Source organism: Lissotriton vulgaris, unplaced genomic scaffold, assembly GCF_964263255.1.
Source record: "Lissotriton vulgaris unplaced genomic scaffold, aLisVul1.2 SCAFFOLD_3715, whole genome shotgun sequence".
NCBI classification, from domain to species: domain Eukaryota; kingdom Metazoa; phylum Chordata; class Amphibia; order Caudata; family Salamandridae; genus Lissotriton; species Lissotriton vulgaris.
In genome coordinates, this window is record NW_028241903.1 from 174,802 (window position 1) to 188,418 (window position 13,617).

Below are 13,617 nucleotides of genomic sequence, written 5' to 3' on the forward strand. Positions count from 1 at the left end.
AGTCATGTCAACCGAGTGCGCCAGGGCTGTGCCTTCAATCCACAATGGATGGATATGTGGCAGAGAATGTATGGAAACAGAGTGCTCCAGGACTGATCAGAACTCGTTTGGATTAGGCAAAGGCCCCTCTGCCCTCAGAGGACAAAGGATTTGGGGGTATAAATATTGGGACCCTCCACATGACCAATTTCAAATGGCATATTAATTTCTTACTAACTTATCTAAAGTGTTATCGCATGGGGCCTGATGTACTAACACCAGTTTGCAAACCAGGATGTGCAAATTACATACAGATTGATCTGCACATGATTTGCAATTTGTGACCTTTGTACTTGCAGGTCACATTGTAAACTGATCATTCGCAAGGGATTGCAAAACAGCCTGCCTAATAAATATTAATTAGGCAAGTAGTAATCTGTGATCCTCTAGTCTTCTCTTTCTGAAACAGGAAACACTGTATAAAGCAGCTTGTGTCAATTAAAGGGACAGCTGGACAGGTGCTTCATTAAAAAACAGTTTCCCTTTTACCCTGCAGGCTGTCTGACCTGATACCCAAAGGGTAAGCTGTGCTCTGGGGAGAGCTTCCACTTTCTAATTGATTCATTTACCACCACATTTGAGGTGTTTGTAATTTCAGTGGTTTGCAGTTGTGATAACACAAAACAAGTTCCTTACCTTTGGTATTCTTCTTTCGGGTTTATACTCTACCTAAGTGTAATCGCCTAGACTTAGAAAGTGTGATGGAGGGCCTTTTAGGGGAATGTGAAAGGAAGACAAAAAAGTAACTTCAAACATCACAATCGATCAATCATAGCATTTGTAAAGCGCACTACATACCCGTGAGGGTCTCAAGGCTCAAAAACCCTCACATCCATACATTGATTTTATGGACGTCAAAAAAAACGATCTGCAGCAGTTTAAAAGAGATACAGGACAAGGTACCGGGGCAGGGGCAGGATTCAGAAGTGCAGCTCATCACCCTGATCTTTACAGTGATGTTAGATACCTCTAAACTATGCAGCTCACTGCTCTTTGGGCCTTGGACATCAACAGGAAAGTCTTGGTGGGAAACATATTGGTTCAGAATGAGTAGGAATTAACTTCTGCACATAGTATCACTTTCCTCAGATCATTTCATTCTGAGAAAGGTCCTCCCAGGCACTCTGTGCAGCTGTGGGTGATGACAGTAAATGATATAGATCGTATTGCAGTATACAATATTGTCTGCTCTAATAATGCAAAATATTTCACATTTGCCAACACTTATTGTTATACATGACGCCCCCATGGATGTGAATTACATGAAGAAAGCTCTTAGGGGCATATTTAAATGTTCTGGCGCATCTCTGCAAATCAGCAGGGATGCGCAGAACAGATGCGTCATGCAATTCCTTCCTTGCGCCACCACAGATGCGCCGCATTTACAATGCGGCGCACCATGGTGCAAGGAAGGGAAGATGCGTGACGCATCTTGTGGCGTATGGGCGGCGCACTGCTGGAGTCGCGTCGCAAGCACGACGCAACTCCTGCAATACACAGGGGCCACCCATACATAGCATGGTGCGTCACTCCTTACGCCTGCTTCAAGCAGGCGTAAGGATTTGACGCAGCAGCGTCATAAAACTGGCTGCGTCAGTTTTGGGGGGCTTTGATACGAGGAAACGCCCACCCTGCGACAGAACGCCCACCTGAAACCCGACGCAGGTTTCATGTGGCGCATGGCTTTACAACGTGACGCACCTGTCTAGATACTAGGTCCAAATAAAACTCTGAGACCCTCTTAACCGGTCAAATGATTGTTGGCCAACCCAACTGGGAAATTGCCCTTCACTGGTTCTGTCTGCTCATATTCTTGGTACTTATTGTGTTTGCACGAGTTCGTGGAGTACTAAAACTGTCTGTGGCCAGACTAAAAAATGACTGGCGAGTATTTGTGTGTGTTTGCTGACGGCAAGTGTAAATATATGGATGGATAGGTGGCAGAGAATGTACCCAAGTATTTATTTTTTAGACATGTTTTCAAGCTAAAACACACCAATCACTGCTCAGTTTAGAATGTTGCACTGTAGAATTACACAGATTGATGTTCTCAGATTTAGGGGGCACTTATGTTAACGGATGGTCGGACTGTTGCCCGCTATCACGTCAGTCAGGAGAGCGCCCAATTATAATGCGCCCGTCAGGCTAGCAGGTGGAAAAGTGCTGTCCTACACTGCAGCTTGTGCTGCAGCCCCTGAAATGGGCTGCAGCCCAAGCTGTAGTGTAAAAAAGCACTTTGTGCACATCCATGCAGAGTCGGCCGCCATGAAAAGGCTGTTGGAAAGGGACATTGTATTTCCTGGTAGGGATACGATTCTGACCGCTGCCTGGTGGGATCCCAGATCCTATCGGAGCCGGCGGTCTTTCTCCCTGACCTCTGTGATCCAACTACCTGCATCCAAATGCGGTCGTCAGGCAGAAGGCCTTTCTGTCGGGGTAACCGATGGGCTGTTAGTGGCGGTCCCACCAACATTGTAATTATGCCCTTTGTTTTTTAAGCTGTTTCTATCAATAATTTACCCAGCCAGGTTCCTTAGTGAGTTGGGTTCCTTTGTCCTTTTTCTCGACTTTGTTTTTTTAAGCAACAAAACAGAAAAGAATAATTTTATGTTTTGAAATAGTTTGCATTGTTTGTTTCTTACCTGGTTGTGGTATTAAATGAATGGGACTCAGTCTCAAAAATAGCATATCTAGTTTGAGTAGAATCAAGACTGCGTTCGCCTTAAATATAAATATTTTGGAGACTATACAAAATTCAAGAATATTACCCTAAGAAAACCCTTGCATTGTAAGTGTAAGAGGGTGGCCTTATAAGTCTTACCAGTTACAAGCCTATTTTGCATTTCTCTAAACTGCTTTGGAGCAGATATAATACACTGTCACCAATGAAGCACAGCAGCCAATAACGCTGGCCTGCATTGCGTGACAGGGAGAGAGCGCCATATCCACAGAGATGTGGTTTTCTCCTCCCCTCTCTCTAACGCCGTTGCAGAATTTTGCTCCCATGTGCCACGCGCACACCTTTGCACCATAGTGCAAGGGTGTGTTCGAGAGTCTTGCATAGGTTTTGTACTAGAATTGTTCCCTTCCATTACAGAATACTATACCTAGACAACATTTAAAAATGTTCCTACCTTTTATATGCATTGTATAGTGCGGCTCGCATGCAAAGATGGAACAGAAAAGAGAAATTACAATATTTCTCCATTTAACGCCTGGTTTTCAAAGGCGTTATTTTTTCAAACCCTGTCTCACATTTTTGGTAAATAGGTTTTTGCGTCAAAAAGTGTGGGTAGTTGCATGGGAATGTCCATGTAACTCTCCTTTGACGCTAACTAATGCAAAACAGCGCTTTGTGCTCCTTTGCATTACTTTTAGTTATTTTTAAAACAAGTTCTGCGCTGAAATGTAAATAATAAAAAGAGTTGTACTAGTTTGAGCCTCTTTCATGACGCAAAGCCAGTGCAAAATGTTAGCAAATCACCTCCTTTGTCTTCATGGGCAAAATATATTTACTGCTCCAACAAAACACCCATTAAGCAGGGGACTTTCTCCAGTGGGAGCTGGCATCTACGGGGAGGTGGGATGTGTGAGGGCCTGTGAGCTGGGCTAGGCCCGCGGCGCTGCAACACTAGTGGAGCGCAATGAGGGGACACACACACTGTACTGCACTGGTGTGGACCGGAAGTGCCGAGCCACTTCGGTCCCTTTATTTAAAGCTTTCTGGCCACGCCTGGCCAGAAAGTGATACATTGTGCGGAGTGCTTCCGGGGGCTCAACCTGAGACCCTCGGAGCACTAGAGCGCTACATCCCTTCCCAACTTAGATTTTCAAAATAAATTATAACAGTCAGTTCAACATGCAAAATCTGCCAGCCTGTGATTGGGTCGTGGATTGGATCTGAGATTATACTGCCACTTGCCTCTCGGAGGGATCTGGTCCTGAGGAGGTCCCGGTGACGGCAGGGATGGACGTTCTGCAGTGTCCGGGGCCAGGCACGAGTTGTCATCTGTGGCTGCATTCTCTCTTTCTTCCCTCGTTACAGGTGTACCACCACTTGGGCTTGGTCCTTTCGGGGCAGGTATCGGCTTGAACCACGATACGTTGCGAGTCACTTCTTCTCCGTCTCGCCTGACAGTGACAGCTGTTCCGTGGGTTTCCTTAATGACCCAGGGCTCTGGTTCGAAAGGGGTCTTGAACTTCCCCCCGGGCCTTCTTGTCCGGATGAGCACTGTCTCTCCTGGGCTCAGGGTCTTTTCTTGGGCTCTTCTCTTGCGACTTGCTTTCTCGTTTGTCCTCCTTCTCCTTTCTTGGGTGTTTGCTGGGGAGTATGGTGTGGGAGTCCAACCGTCAGCCATAGGTAGCAGATCTCTTCTGGGGCCGGTCAGCATCAGTGCCCATGGTGATTGCAAGGTGGTGCTGTGCGGCGTGCTGCGGTACTCCCTCAGGAACGCCTGCAGTGTTTCTTCCGGGTCACTTCCTTCTGCTGAGGCTATTCTTAGTATTTTGTTTATTGTCCTCATGAAGCGTTCTACCTCACCGTTGGCTTGTGGCAATTGCGGGGTGATTCGGTGATGCTTTATGCCAAGGTTGTCTAGGAACTCTTTGAACTCACTCCCCTGGAATGGGGGCCCATTGTCCGTTTTGATGACCATTGGGATGCCAAATAGGGCAAAGGTTTTGGTGAGGATGGGGCGAATGTTTGCGAAGCTGGTTGACGCTGCTGTTTCCACGATGGGGTATTTAGTGTAGTTGTCTACCAGCACTACTGTGACTCTTCCGTCCGGGAAGCTGCCAAAGTCCATGCTTAGCCATGCCCACGGTGATGGGGCGTGTTCCTCTGTGATTATAGGTGCTGGCGCTTCGGGGCTGCTTGTGATTTGGCATGCTCGACACTCTCGTACGCAGGCATCAATGTTCTCCTCCATGTTTGGGAACCATATCTTCTCTCGCATCCTCGCCTTCATTCTGCGGGTGCCTTGATGTCCCTCGTGTGCCAGGGTGGTTGCTCTCTCTTGCAGTGTTTTGGGAATGACCACGCGAGTCCCTCTCAGTAGGAGGCCATTGTCAGCGCAGCTGAGGTCGTCGTGCACCTTCCAATACTGTTGTAGGCGCGTTCTGTCTGCTTCGTTCCACCCGGTGGTGTCCTTCAGGAAGTTCGTCCACGTTCCTGATTGTATGGCCTCTTTCACCCTCCCGACTACTGCGTCGTTGTCATAGTGGGAGATGATGGTGTCGGCGGTCAATGCACAGGGGCACGCACCTCTTGCAAGCATGTTGATGAACTCCTCAGTCTGGACCTCAGGGTCTGTGTTGCTAGACTCTTCTGCGGGGGGTGGCGCGACAGGAAGTCCGCCGGGTTTTTCGCCCCAGGCCGGTACACTAGGTCCATTTGGTACTGTTGAACCTGGATTGCCCAGCGTTCGATCCTTGGCGGGGGTGTGGAGCCGTTCCACGGAACAACGGAATCAGCGGCTGGTGGTCTGTCACCATTCTGAAAGGGTGGCCGGAGATGTAGAGATGAAAGTGGGCGCACGCCCATTTTACGGCCAGTGCCTCCCTCTCAATTTGCGAGTACCGGGACTCTGTGGCCGTCAGGGCTTTGCTTGCGAAGGCTAGCGGGGCCCACACCCCGGGTTCGGATTCTTGCGACAGGAGGGCTCCTAGGCCCACTGGGCTGGCGTCCACTAGTACTTCGGTGGGTCTTGCAGTGTCGAAGTACGCCATCGTTGTGCTGTCTAATAAGGCTTCTTTGACCCGATGGAATGCTTTGTCCTCCGTTGCCGTCCATTTCCATGGGCTGTCTTTCTTCGTTAGGTTTCTCAGAGGCTCTGCTATTGTGGCCAGATTGGGTATGAACCTGGCACAGTACTGCGCCATGCCCAGGAAACTTCTTACTTCGGAAGCAGTTGATGGTGCCGGAGCATTCTTGATGGCGTGTGATTTGCGGGGATCTACCCTTACTCCGTCTGAGTCGAATACGTATCCGAAGAACTCTATTGACTTCTTGAAGAACTGGCATTTGTCCTTGTGCAGGGTGACGCCGTACTGCGCGAGTCTTTGTAGCGTGGCTCTCAGTCTTCGGTGGTGCTCTTCGCTGGTCTTGGCGTGAATTAAGATATCGTCACTGACGTTCAGGACTCCGAGTCCTGTTAGGATCTCTTTTATTGTGTTTTGGAAGATTTCGGCTGCGGATGATATGCCAAAATTTAATCGCTTGTACCGTCTTAGCCCTAGGTGTGTCGAAAATGTTGTAATGTAGCGGCTCTCTTCCGCTAGCCTGAGCTGGTGATATCCTGCATTAAGGTCCAACTTAGAGAACCATTGGGCCCCATTTAGATCCGTGAGGATGTCATCCACCGGCGGGGTGAGGTGGCGCTCCCGTCTGATGGCTTTGTTTGGCATCCTCATGTCTATGCAGATGCGGATTTTGCCTGGCTGGCGCGGCTTCTCGGCTATCACCATTGGGGATACCCACGGCGTCGGCCCCGATACTTTCTCAATTACCCCTTGTTCTTCAAGTTGATTGAGTTCCTTTTCCACGGCTGCGCGCAAGTGGAATGGTATTCTTCTGTGTCTTAGGGCTGTTGGCTGGATTGCGGGGTCGATGTGCAGCTTGATTGGTGGTCGTTTGATTGTGCCAAGACCCTCAAATAGCGTGGGGAACATTTCCAGGATGTCTTCTGTTTGTAGCGCTTTGACTGCGTTTGCGAACGCAATGAGGCGGAGGTCTTCTGCCGTGTTGCTGCTTACAAGCAAGTCCGCTTCTTTGTCTATCACGTGGAACGTTGTTGTTACTTCGTTGTCTTCTGCTTTTACTTGGACCATCATCTTCCCTCGCAGTGGGAGGGGTGTCTGGCTACCGTACGTCAGTATGCGTGCCTTTGAAGGCACTAACTTGGGTCTTGGGTTCAGTGCTTTATAGTGTTGGATTCCCATGACGTTTATGGTGGCTCCCGTGTCGATGACGCCACATGCTGGGGACCCGTCGATGTGTATTTGGCACTTGGGCTGTGGTCTCCGTCGCTTCTTCAGTTCGCTTACGAATGACACGTAGTAGCATTCATCTTCATCTTCTGAGGGAGAGTCATCAAACTGGGGCCGCCTCGGCGGTCCGTGTGGTTGAGACGACGTTGCGTCATCAAGCGATAGTTGTTTTATTGCTCCTGCGATTGGTCTTCTTCCTGACGCCCCTCTTCCTCGGGAGCCACCCCTGCACACGCTTGCGAAGTGGTTGGGTATTCCGCACTTTGAGCACGTCTTGCCACGTGCTGGGCAGCCATCTTGGTTGTGCTCATCTCGGCCACAGTATCCACACGACGCTCGGCCTGGCGTCCTGGTCGGCCATCTTCCTCTGCTTCCTCGGCTGGTGTTGCGAACTGCATCCACTCTTTCAGTTTTCACCACGGTTCCTGCTTCTGCCCGTGGGTTCAAAGCTGCTTCCATCGCTGTTGCGCGTGCATCTGACAGTTCGTGGGACCTGGCCAGGATCAATATTTCTTCAAGGGTTATACGTGGCTGTCGTAGAATAAGTGTCCTTAGGTGTTTGTTGCGGCAGCCTTGAATGAGTTGCGCGGTCACCTCCTTCTTTTCGTCGTCGTCCGTGCATGTGCCTATGAGATCCCTCAGCCGTGCGTGGAACGCATCCATGGACTCTCCTTCCCTTTGCCGGGATTGGCGAAATTTGAACCGCTCATAGTGGGGGTTCAGCTGGGGGTCGAAATGGGCGTTCAACGCATTGACTGCAGCGTCATAGTCTTTGTCATCTCCTGTGTCAGGGAGGTGTTTGAATAGCTTATATAGTTCTGTGCCCCCAAAGTGTAGCAGCAGGGACCTCTTCACTTCGTCATCTTTCTCCCTGGTGGCCGTGAAATAGTTGTTGAGTTGCCCTAGCCACACAGCCCATCTGGGGGCCGCTGTCCCGGGGTCTATCAGCTCGCTGAACGGCGGTAGCGCCTGGATTTGTGAGTGGGCTGACGGCGTCGGTGGTTGAGGGCCGAGGTTTACTGCTGGTGGTGCCACTTGCTGAGCTTGGCCGGCTCCCCCAGATGCCCCCCCAGGGTTGGTGGTCATTTTGACGCTGGCCGGTGACTGGGCGGTAGTCTTTTGGGTGCCTTTTTATTGTGCGTTTGGTTGTGTTTGCTCGTGCTTGTTTGCGTCTGTGTGGCCTGGTGGGCGCTTAGCGGCTGCTTGGCTTTGCTTGTGCTTGTTGGCGCTGGGTAACGTGATCCGCCTTGTTGCCTTGGCCACTGCTTGATGGTGGCTGCTTGTGCTCGCTTGGGGTTTGCTGCGTCACCTCGTGGTGTGGTTGGCCTTGCCGGGCCTCCTCTATGTCCACGAGGCCTCGTGCTCGATTTGCCGGAAGCGCCCTCTCGGCTTCGCGCTCTTCTTGGGTTCTTTTCTCTGGTGACGGCGCTTCGCGTTATGCGCATGCGCGCACCGCTGGGCCTGTCGCCGGGCTGCTTCTTTCGGCGCGTGTCTTCGTCTTGGGCCTCCCTGCCGTCGCTGCCGCCGGTGCCACACGCAGCTCCTTGCTCACGCTGCTTACCGGTGTGTGTAGCTTCTGGGATGTAGCATCTGCTTTCGGTGGCGGTGGCCGTCGTCGCTGACGTCCTTCTCCGGCGCTGCGGCTGGGCGATCGAGTCAGCTGGTGAGCAGGCAGGTGAGAGTTGCTGGTGGGTGCTGCTTATCTTTTGTAGATCCCACCCTCGTCGCCAGTGTGAGGGCCTGTGAGCTGGGCTAGGCCCGCGGCGCTGCAACACTAGTGGAGCGCAATGAGGGGACACACACACTGTACTGCACTGGTGTGGACCGGAAGTGCCGAGCCACTTCGGTCCCTTTATTTAAAGCTTTCTGGCCACGCCTGGCCAGAAAGTGATACATTGTGCGGAGTGCTTCCGGGGGCTCAACCTGAGACCCTCGGAGCACTAGAGCGCTACAGGATGCACAAGCGCAAATAGAATAAAGTAACAAATAAAATTAAACACTTACCGGGTCCTCCGCACTGGACCTCTTCTTTCTCCAACTGCAGCCCGGCCACCAGGAAACTCCCTTGACACATCCTGACACTGCCCTCATGCCGCATGACAGCAGCGCCCTGATTGGAGGGAGTGGCCCCACTCAGCTCTCCACTGTGCTCTCTAGGCCGCCACTTGCTCTAATCCTGCTGTTTCAAGACAGCTGGATTAGAGATTTTTAAAGTGTGCATGTGCGACTGGCCATTGCAAGATGACCAGCCTTAAGACAAGCGCCCCTTAAATAGTGCACATACAGCCCCCCCTCTGCCCTGATGCTGTCACTCATCAGGCCCCGCCCTGTCCTGACACTCTGTCAAGGACGGGCAATGAAAAATAAAATGGTAATGAATTACCATTTTATTTTTCATCTCTTGGGCTTTGGGGTAATTTAAGTAGGGCCACGCTCCTCCGCTCCGACAGAGCAGCTGCCCCTGCCTTTCACCCTGTTGAAATACATGGGCATTAAGTTAGACGCCAAGCTTACCCTGTCAAATCCTGTGACCTCTGTGGTAGGGACTTGTGCGGGCCTGTTGAGGCAACTCAGGCAACTGGTACCCCGCCTATCACTATCAACTCTGCGCACTGTGATGACGGCCCAGAATTGTGTCGCGACTGGACTACGGCAATCCACTGTACATTGGGCTACCAGACAAGCTACTAGGTAATCTGCAAGTAGCAATGAATGATGCAGCGAGATTCATTTTTAAGCTCCCAAGACGTGCACACGCCACTCCACTGCTGCAGCAGCTTCACTGGCTCCCAATGAAGCAGAGGTTTAACCCCTTCAGCGCGGCGCGAATTTTCGCGCTATGCTGAAGGTTCTAATGAGCCTATCGGCTCATGACGGAACGGTTCCGTCATGAGCACAGCTCAACCGACGCTCATGACGGAACCGTTCCGTCATGAGCATGGAAGGGGTTAAGGGCCTGTGTATTGCACATAAACCTCTTTTTAGTCTGGCACTGGAATACATTAAGGAGCGCCTAAGGAGATATGTGCCTTGTTGTGTTCTCCACTCTTCTGAGTCAGGCCTGTTGACCTGTCCACAGTTTGACAAAGTCACCATGGGCGGGCGAGCTTTCTCAGTTCTGATTCCCCAAACTTTGGAGTAAGTTGCCGGAGAGTCTGCGTAGGGAAGCCACTCACCTTCCATTCAGGAAAAGACCTTCTTGTTCACACAGGCCTGGGGACACGCTGAGCTCTGATCGGGTTGGCTCAGTGATAAGTAACTGCTGGTATGGTTTTGTAATTCATGCTACTTAACATTAACATGCACGCTTGCCTTTTGCAGGCAGGAGCACCTTGTCTTGTTCTTCTATGGTAGGAAAAGACAGAAAAGACTTTAATGACAACCCACAAACAACAACATTTGGGCGCCTTAACAGGATTTCAAAGAATTCAAACTCCTTTGCTGTATCTGAACACCACTTTTCTTTCCTTTCCCTTCCATATGACAGATTTACTTATGCAGAAGGGTCTACCCAATATTTGGATCTTTATGCATTGATTAGCGCAATTTGTGTTTGGAAAAATACATATCTGAAAATTCTCATTCTGCTAATCAGGATTTTGAGTTTATAACCCTAAATTCAAGATTTTGGTACTTAGATGCGCACCACGATTTGTGGTTCCATGTTTCTACCAAAAAGTATTCTGTCTATGTGTTAACTTTCTCTAGAAAGATAGGTTTCATCTTTGGTAGTAGGGTTAGTACGAGGTTTTGGTAACAGTGCCTGAACTTTAAAAAAGGTGTTAATGGCCCCAAAGTGGTGTTATTCCAATAACAGTCTCAGAATAGTATTGCTAATTGAGTCAGGTAAAACAGTGCAGTATACTATCAAATGAAAGTATTTTTTGGAATTAAATGTTCTTCCTTTTCTTTACAGCGAATGGGGAAGCAACTGTTTCCTTGGGCTGTGTCTATCCGACAGAATTTACGTATCAACTCAACAGGCTCTACAACAATACTCCAAAACCTATTACCAAAACCCATGGAATATTAACAATGTCCAGGAAAAGCATGCATCTCAAAATCATCCCACCTGAAGAAGGACTTTATGACCTGATGATCTTTGCAAAGCCGGCCGACACAAACGGCGCCTACGGTTGGGTCTGCTCATACCAGGTTGAGTGTCTGCAGTCCGACTACACAGAAGCACTGCCAGAGAATCCCTTCAACTTCTGGGGTCTCCATCAGAAAGTCAACGATTTTGGTATCAAGGACAGTAACTGCAGCGGAGAGATAATTTCTGCTGACACAGGAACAGTAACCCTAACCTTTGAGACCTCACGACCATTGCTAGCAATGTATGAGCTAGTTCATGATGGCTTAGATGAATCTGTAAGCAAGCAATGTATTGTATCTCAGATAGAATATGACAAGTTCAGCTGCAAGGTCTTATGCCTTCTCCTGGGTTATTACAGAGTGTCGGTGTTTGTTAAAGACCTGGAAGAAGAGAAATTCAAGAATGCTGCCAACCTGCTTGTTCACTGCGGTTGTCCAGGAAATTGTAATGAGTTGTTTCCTTCTGGCCTAAGCAATCACTGTGGACCCGGCCTAAAAGCAAAACAGGCTGGGCTATCAAATCCAAGTCATCCTGCCCCCATCATAAGCACTAAAATGGGCAAGTGCAACATCACCTTCCATACAAGTTCGGACATCGAGGTCAGTGCAGTGTTGGATAAGGACCAATTGAAAAACAACTGCTACCCTATGGAAAGGTACATTTTGCTTACGCACCTAGATCAGAAGGTCAGTGTGAGCGTCCTCCTTCCAGAATCCGGATTCTATAAGGTGGGACTTTTTGCAAGAAGCGGGGAAAACAGCGAGTTCTCACATATCTGCGATTATGTGGTCCGTTGTTTCACCAACCCGCAGTGGCCGCCCTTCCCTAGGGTGTACAGTGCTTGGAAGAAAGGATGCACACTGCTGCAGCCCAGAATGGGAGTGCTCCTGGAAGAGAGTAGTGTGCGCATCAGACTCAAAATCCCAGAGGCATGCAGAGTCGTTGCAACCGGGGCATCAAGGACAGATCTCCATCTTACCAAGAGCAAAGTCTGGGAGGGCGATGTGTTTACAGGACCATCTGGGAATATCCTTAAAATAGCAGCTAAGTTCAGTCAGCATTCCAAATGTATGAACGTGATCCTGGCTTATGAGATAGGAGATATAGCAAATAATGTGAATGGGTCTTCGGGATAAAGATATATCACATGTCAATGGGGGACATGCACAAGTAGAGTGCGGCCAGTTGGAATTGATCTGTAAAGACATATTTCTCAATTATTAGCAAGCAGCAATCTCCCTAGATTCATGAAAAGACAAGAAAGACTTCCAAATAAGAATTATAATTATTTGTTTTTCATATCTCATCGGCTGCCACAGTTTTGCAGCTATGGGTGCCGTATAATGAAGCAAAAAGATAAAGGAGTGTCAACCTTCTACAAGATTTGGGCTAGTAAACTAGAGCCTGAACCTGTAGCCTTACAACAGTCGAAGCGGGTGCTTTCACTAACTAACCCAACAGTCGCCAATGCAGAGCGGGATTCAGCTCAATGCCACAGATTTTATTGAATGGAAATTTATTTTATAAGGATATTCTGAAAAGATAGCATGGTTGCGGCCTTCCTCGAGATTGATGCACTCAACTATCTCATTGGGTTCTCAACAAGTAGGTGTCAAATTTTGAACTCATGAACAGTATAGATACTAGAATTGTATTGACCCACTGAGCCAATTCGTCATCTATAACATTGGTTCGTAACCTGTGGTCCGGGGACCACAACAGCTCAATGAAGCCTCCTCGGGAGGTCTGTGACTGTAAAAAAATAACCGAATAATAAATTGCATATTAATGAAGAAGTAGCATTTTTAAAATTGAAAACTGTAAAATATTATGCTAATTTGAAGGGATTTGAGATTTGGTAGCTAAAAATTAATTTAGTATCTTCAAATTGATCTGTGGGAGCAGAGAAAGGGCATCCAACAGAACATAGTAAGGATGACGAGTGGCATAAATTAAATTTAGAAAAGATCCAAGCTTCCCATTAATATTAAAATTTGAGGGGTTTTATATTTGTTTGTGAATTAAATAAATGTTTTCTCCCTTTGTGTATATTTTGATGAATGCTTGTTTCTGCATTTCTTGTGCATCGTTTTGCTGTTCAAACCATCAAAAATGTTTAGACCAGGATACCTGGTTTCCAGTAACGACTCAGTGATGGTCCACAGATTCCAATAATGGTTCAGTGGGGGTCCGCGGATTCCAGTAATAATGAAGAGAGGGGTCCATAGAAGGCAATAGGTTAAGAACCAATGGTCTCTATGATCCAACTGATTAAAATGCCCTATATAGAGCCAGTTCATAATATTAAAAATATTTGGATAACTATTTTATCTTTTTTATCTTATAGACTGATAAGCAAATCACTAATCCATGTTTGCAAATGAGTTTTGCATGCCTTTCCTTACATTTTCAAAAAGATGGAAATATCCTGCCCACCCTGCATCTGTCCCTAGAACAAGAAAATTCCTATTTTTGAATTTTGTGCATTTACTAAG

At 48.4% G+C, this 13,617-nt stretch overlaps 1 protein-coding gene across 1 annotated transcript in view; it reads left to right on the forward strand.

The window, feature by feature from the left end:
- LOC147669145 (kyphoscoliosis peptidase-like) overlaps positions 1-13,165 on the forward strand; it is a 128,982-nt gene extending 115,817 nt beyond the window's left edge. Inside the window, exon 6 of the mRNA XM_086948195.1 lies at positions 10,943-13,165. Coding sequence (XP_086804321.1) covers positions 10,943-12,258 — 1,316 coding nt within the window. The 3' untranslated portion in view covers positions 12,259-13,165. The remainder of the gene's footprint in view (positions 1-10,942) is intronic.
- The last annotated feature ends 452 nt before the right edge of the window (positions 13,166-13,617 follow it).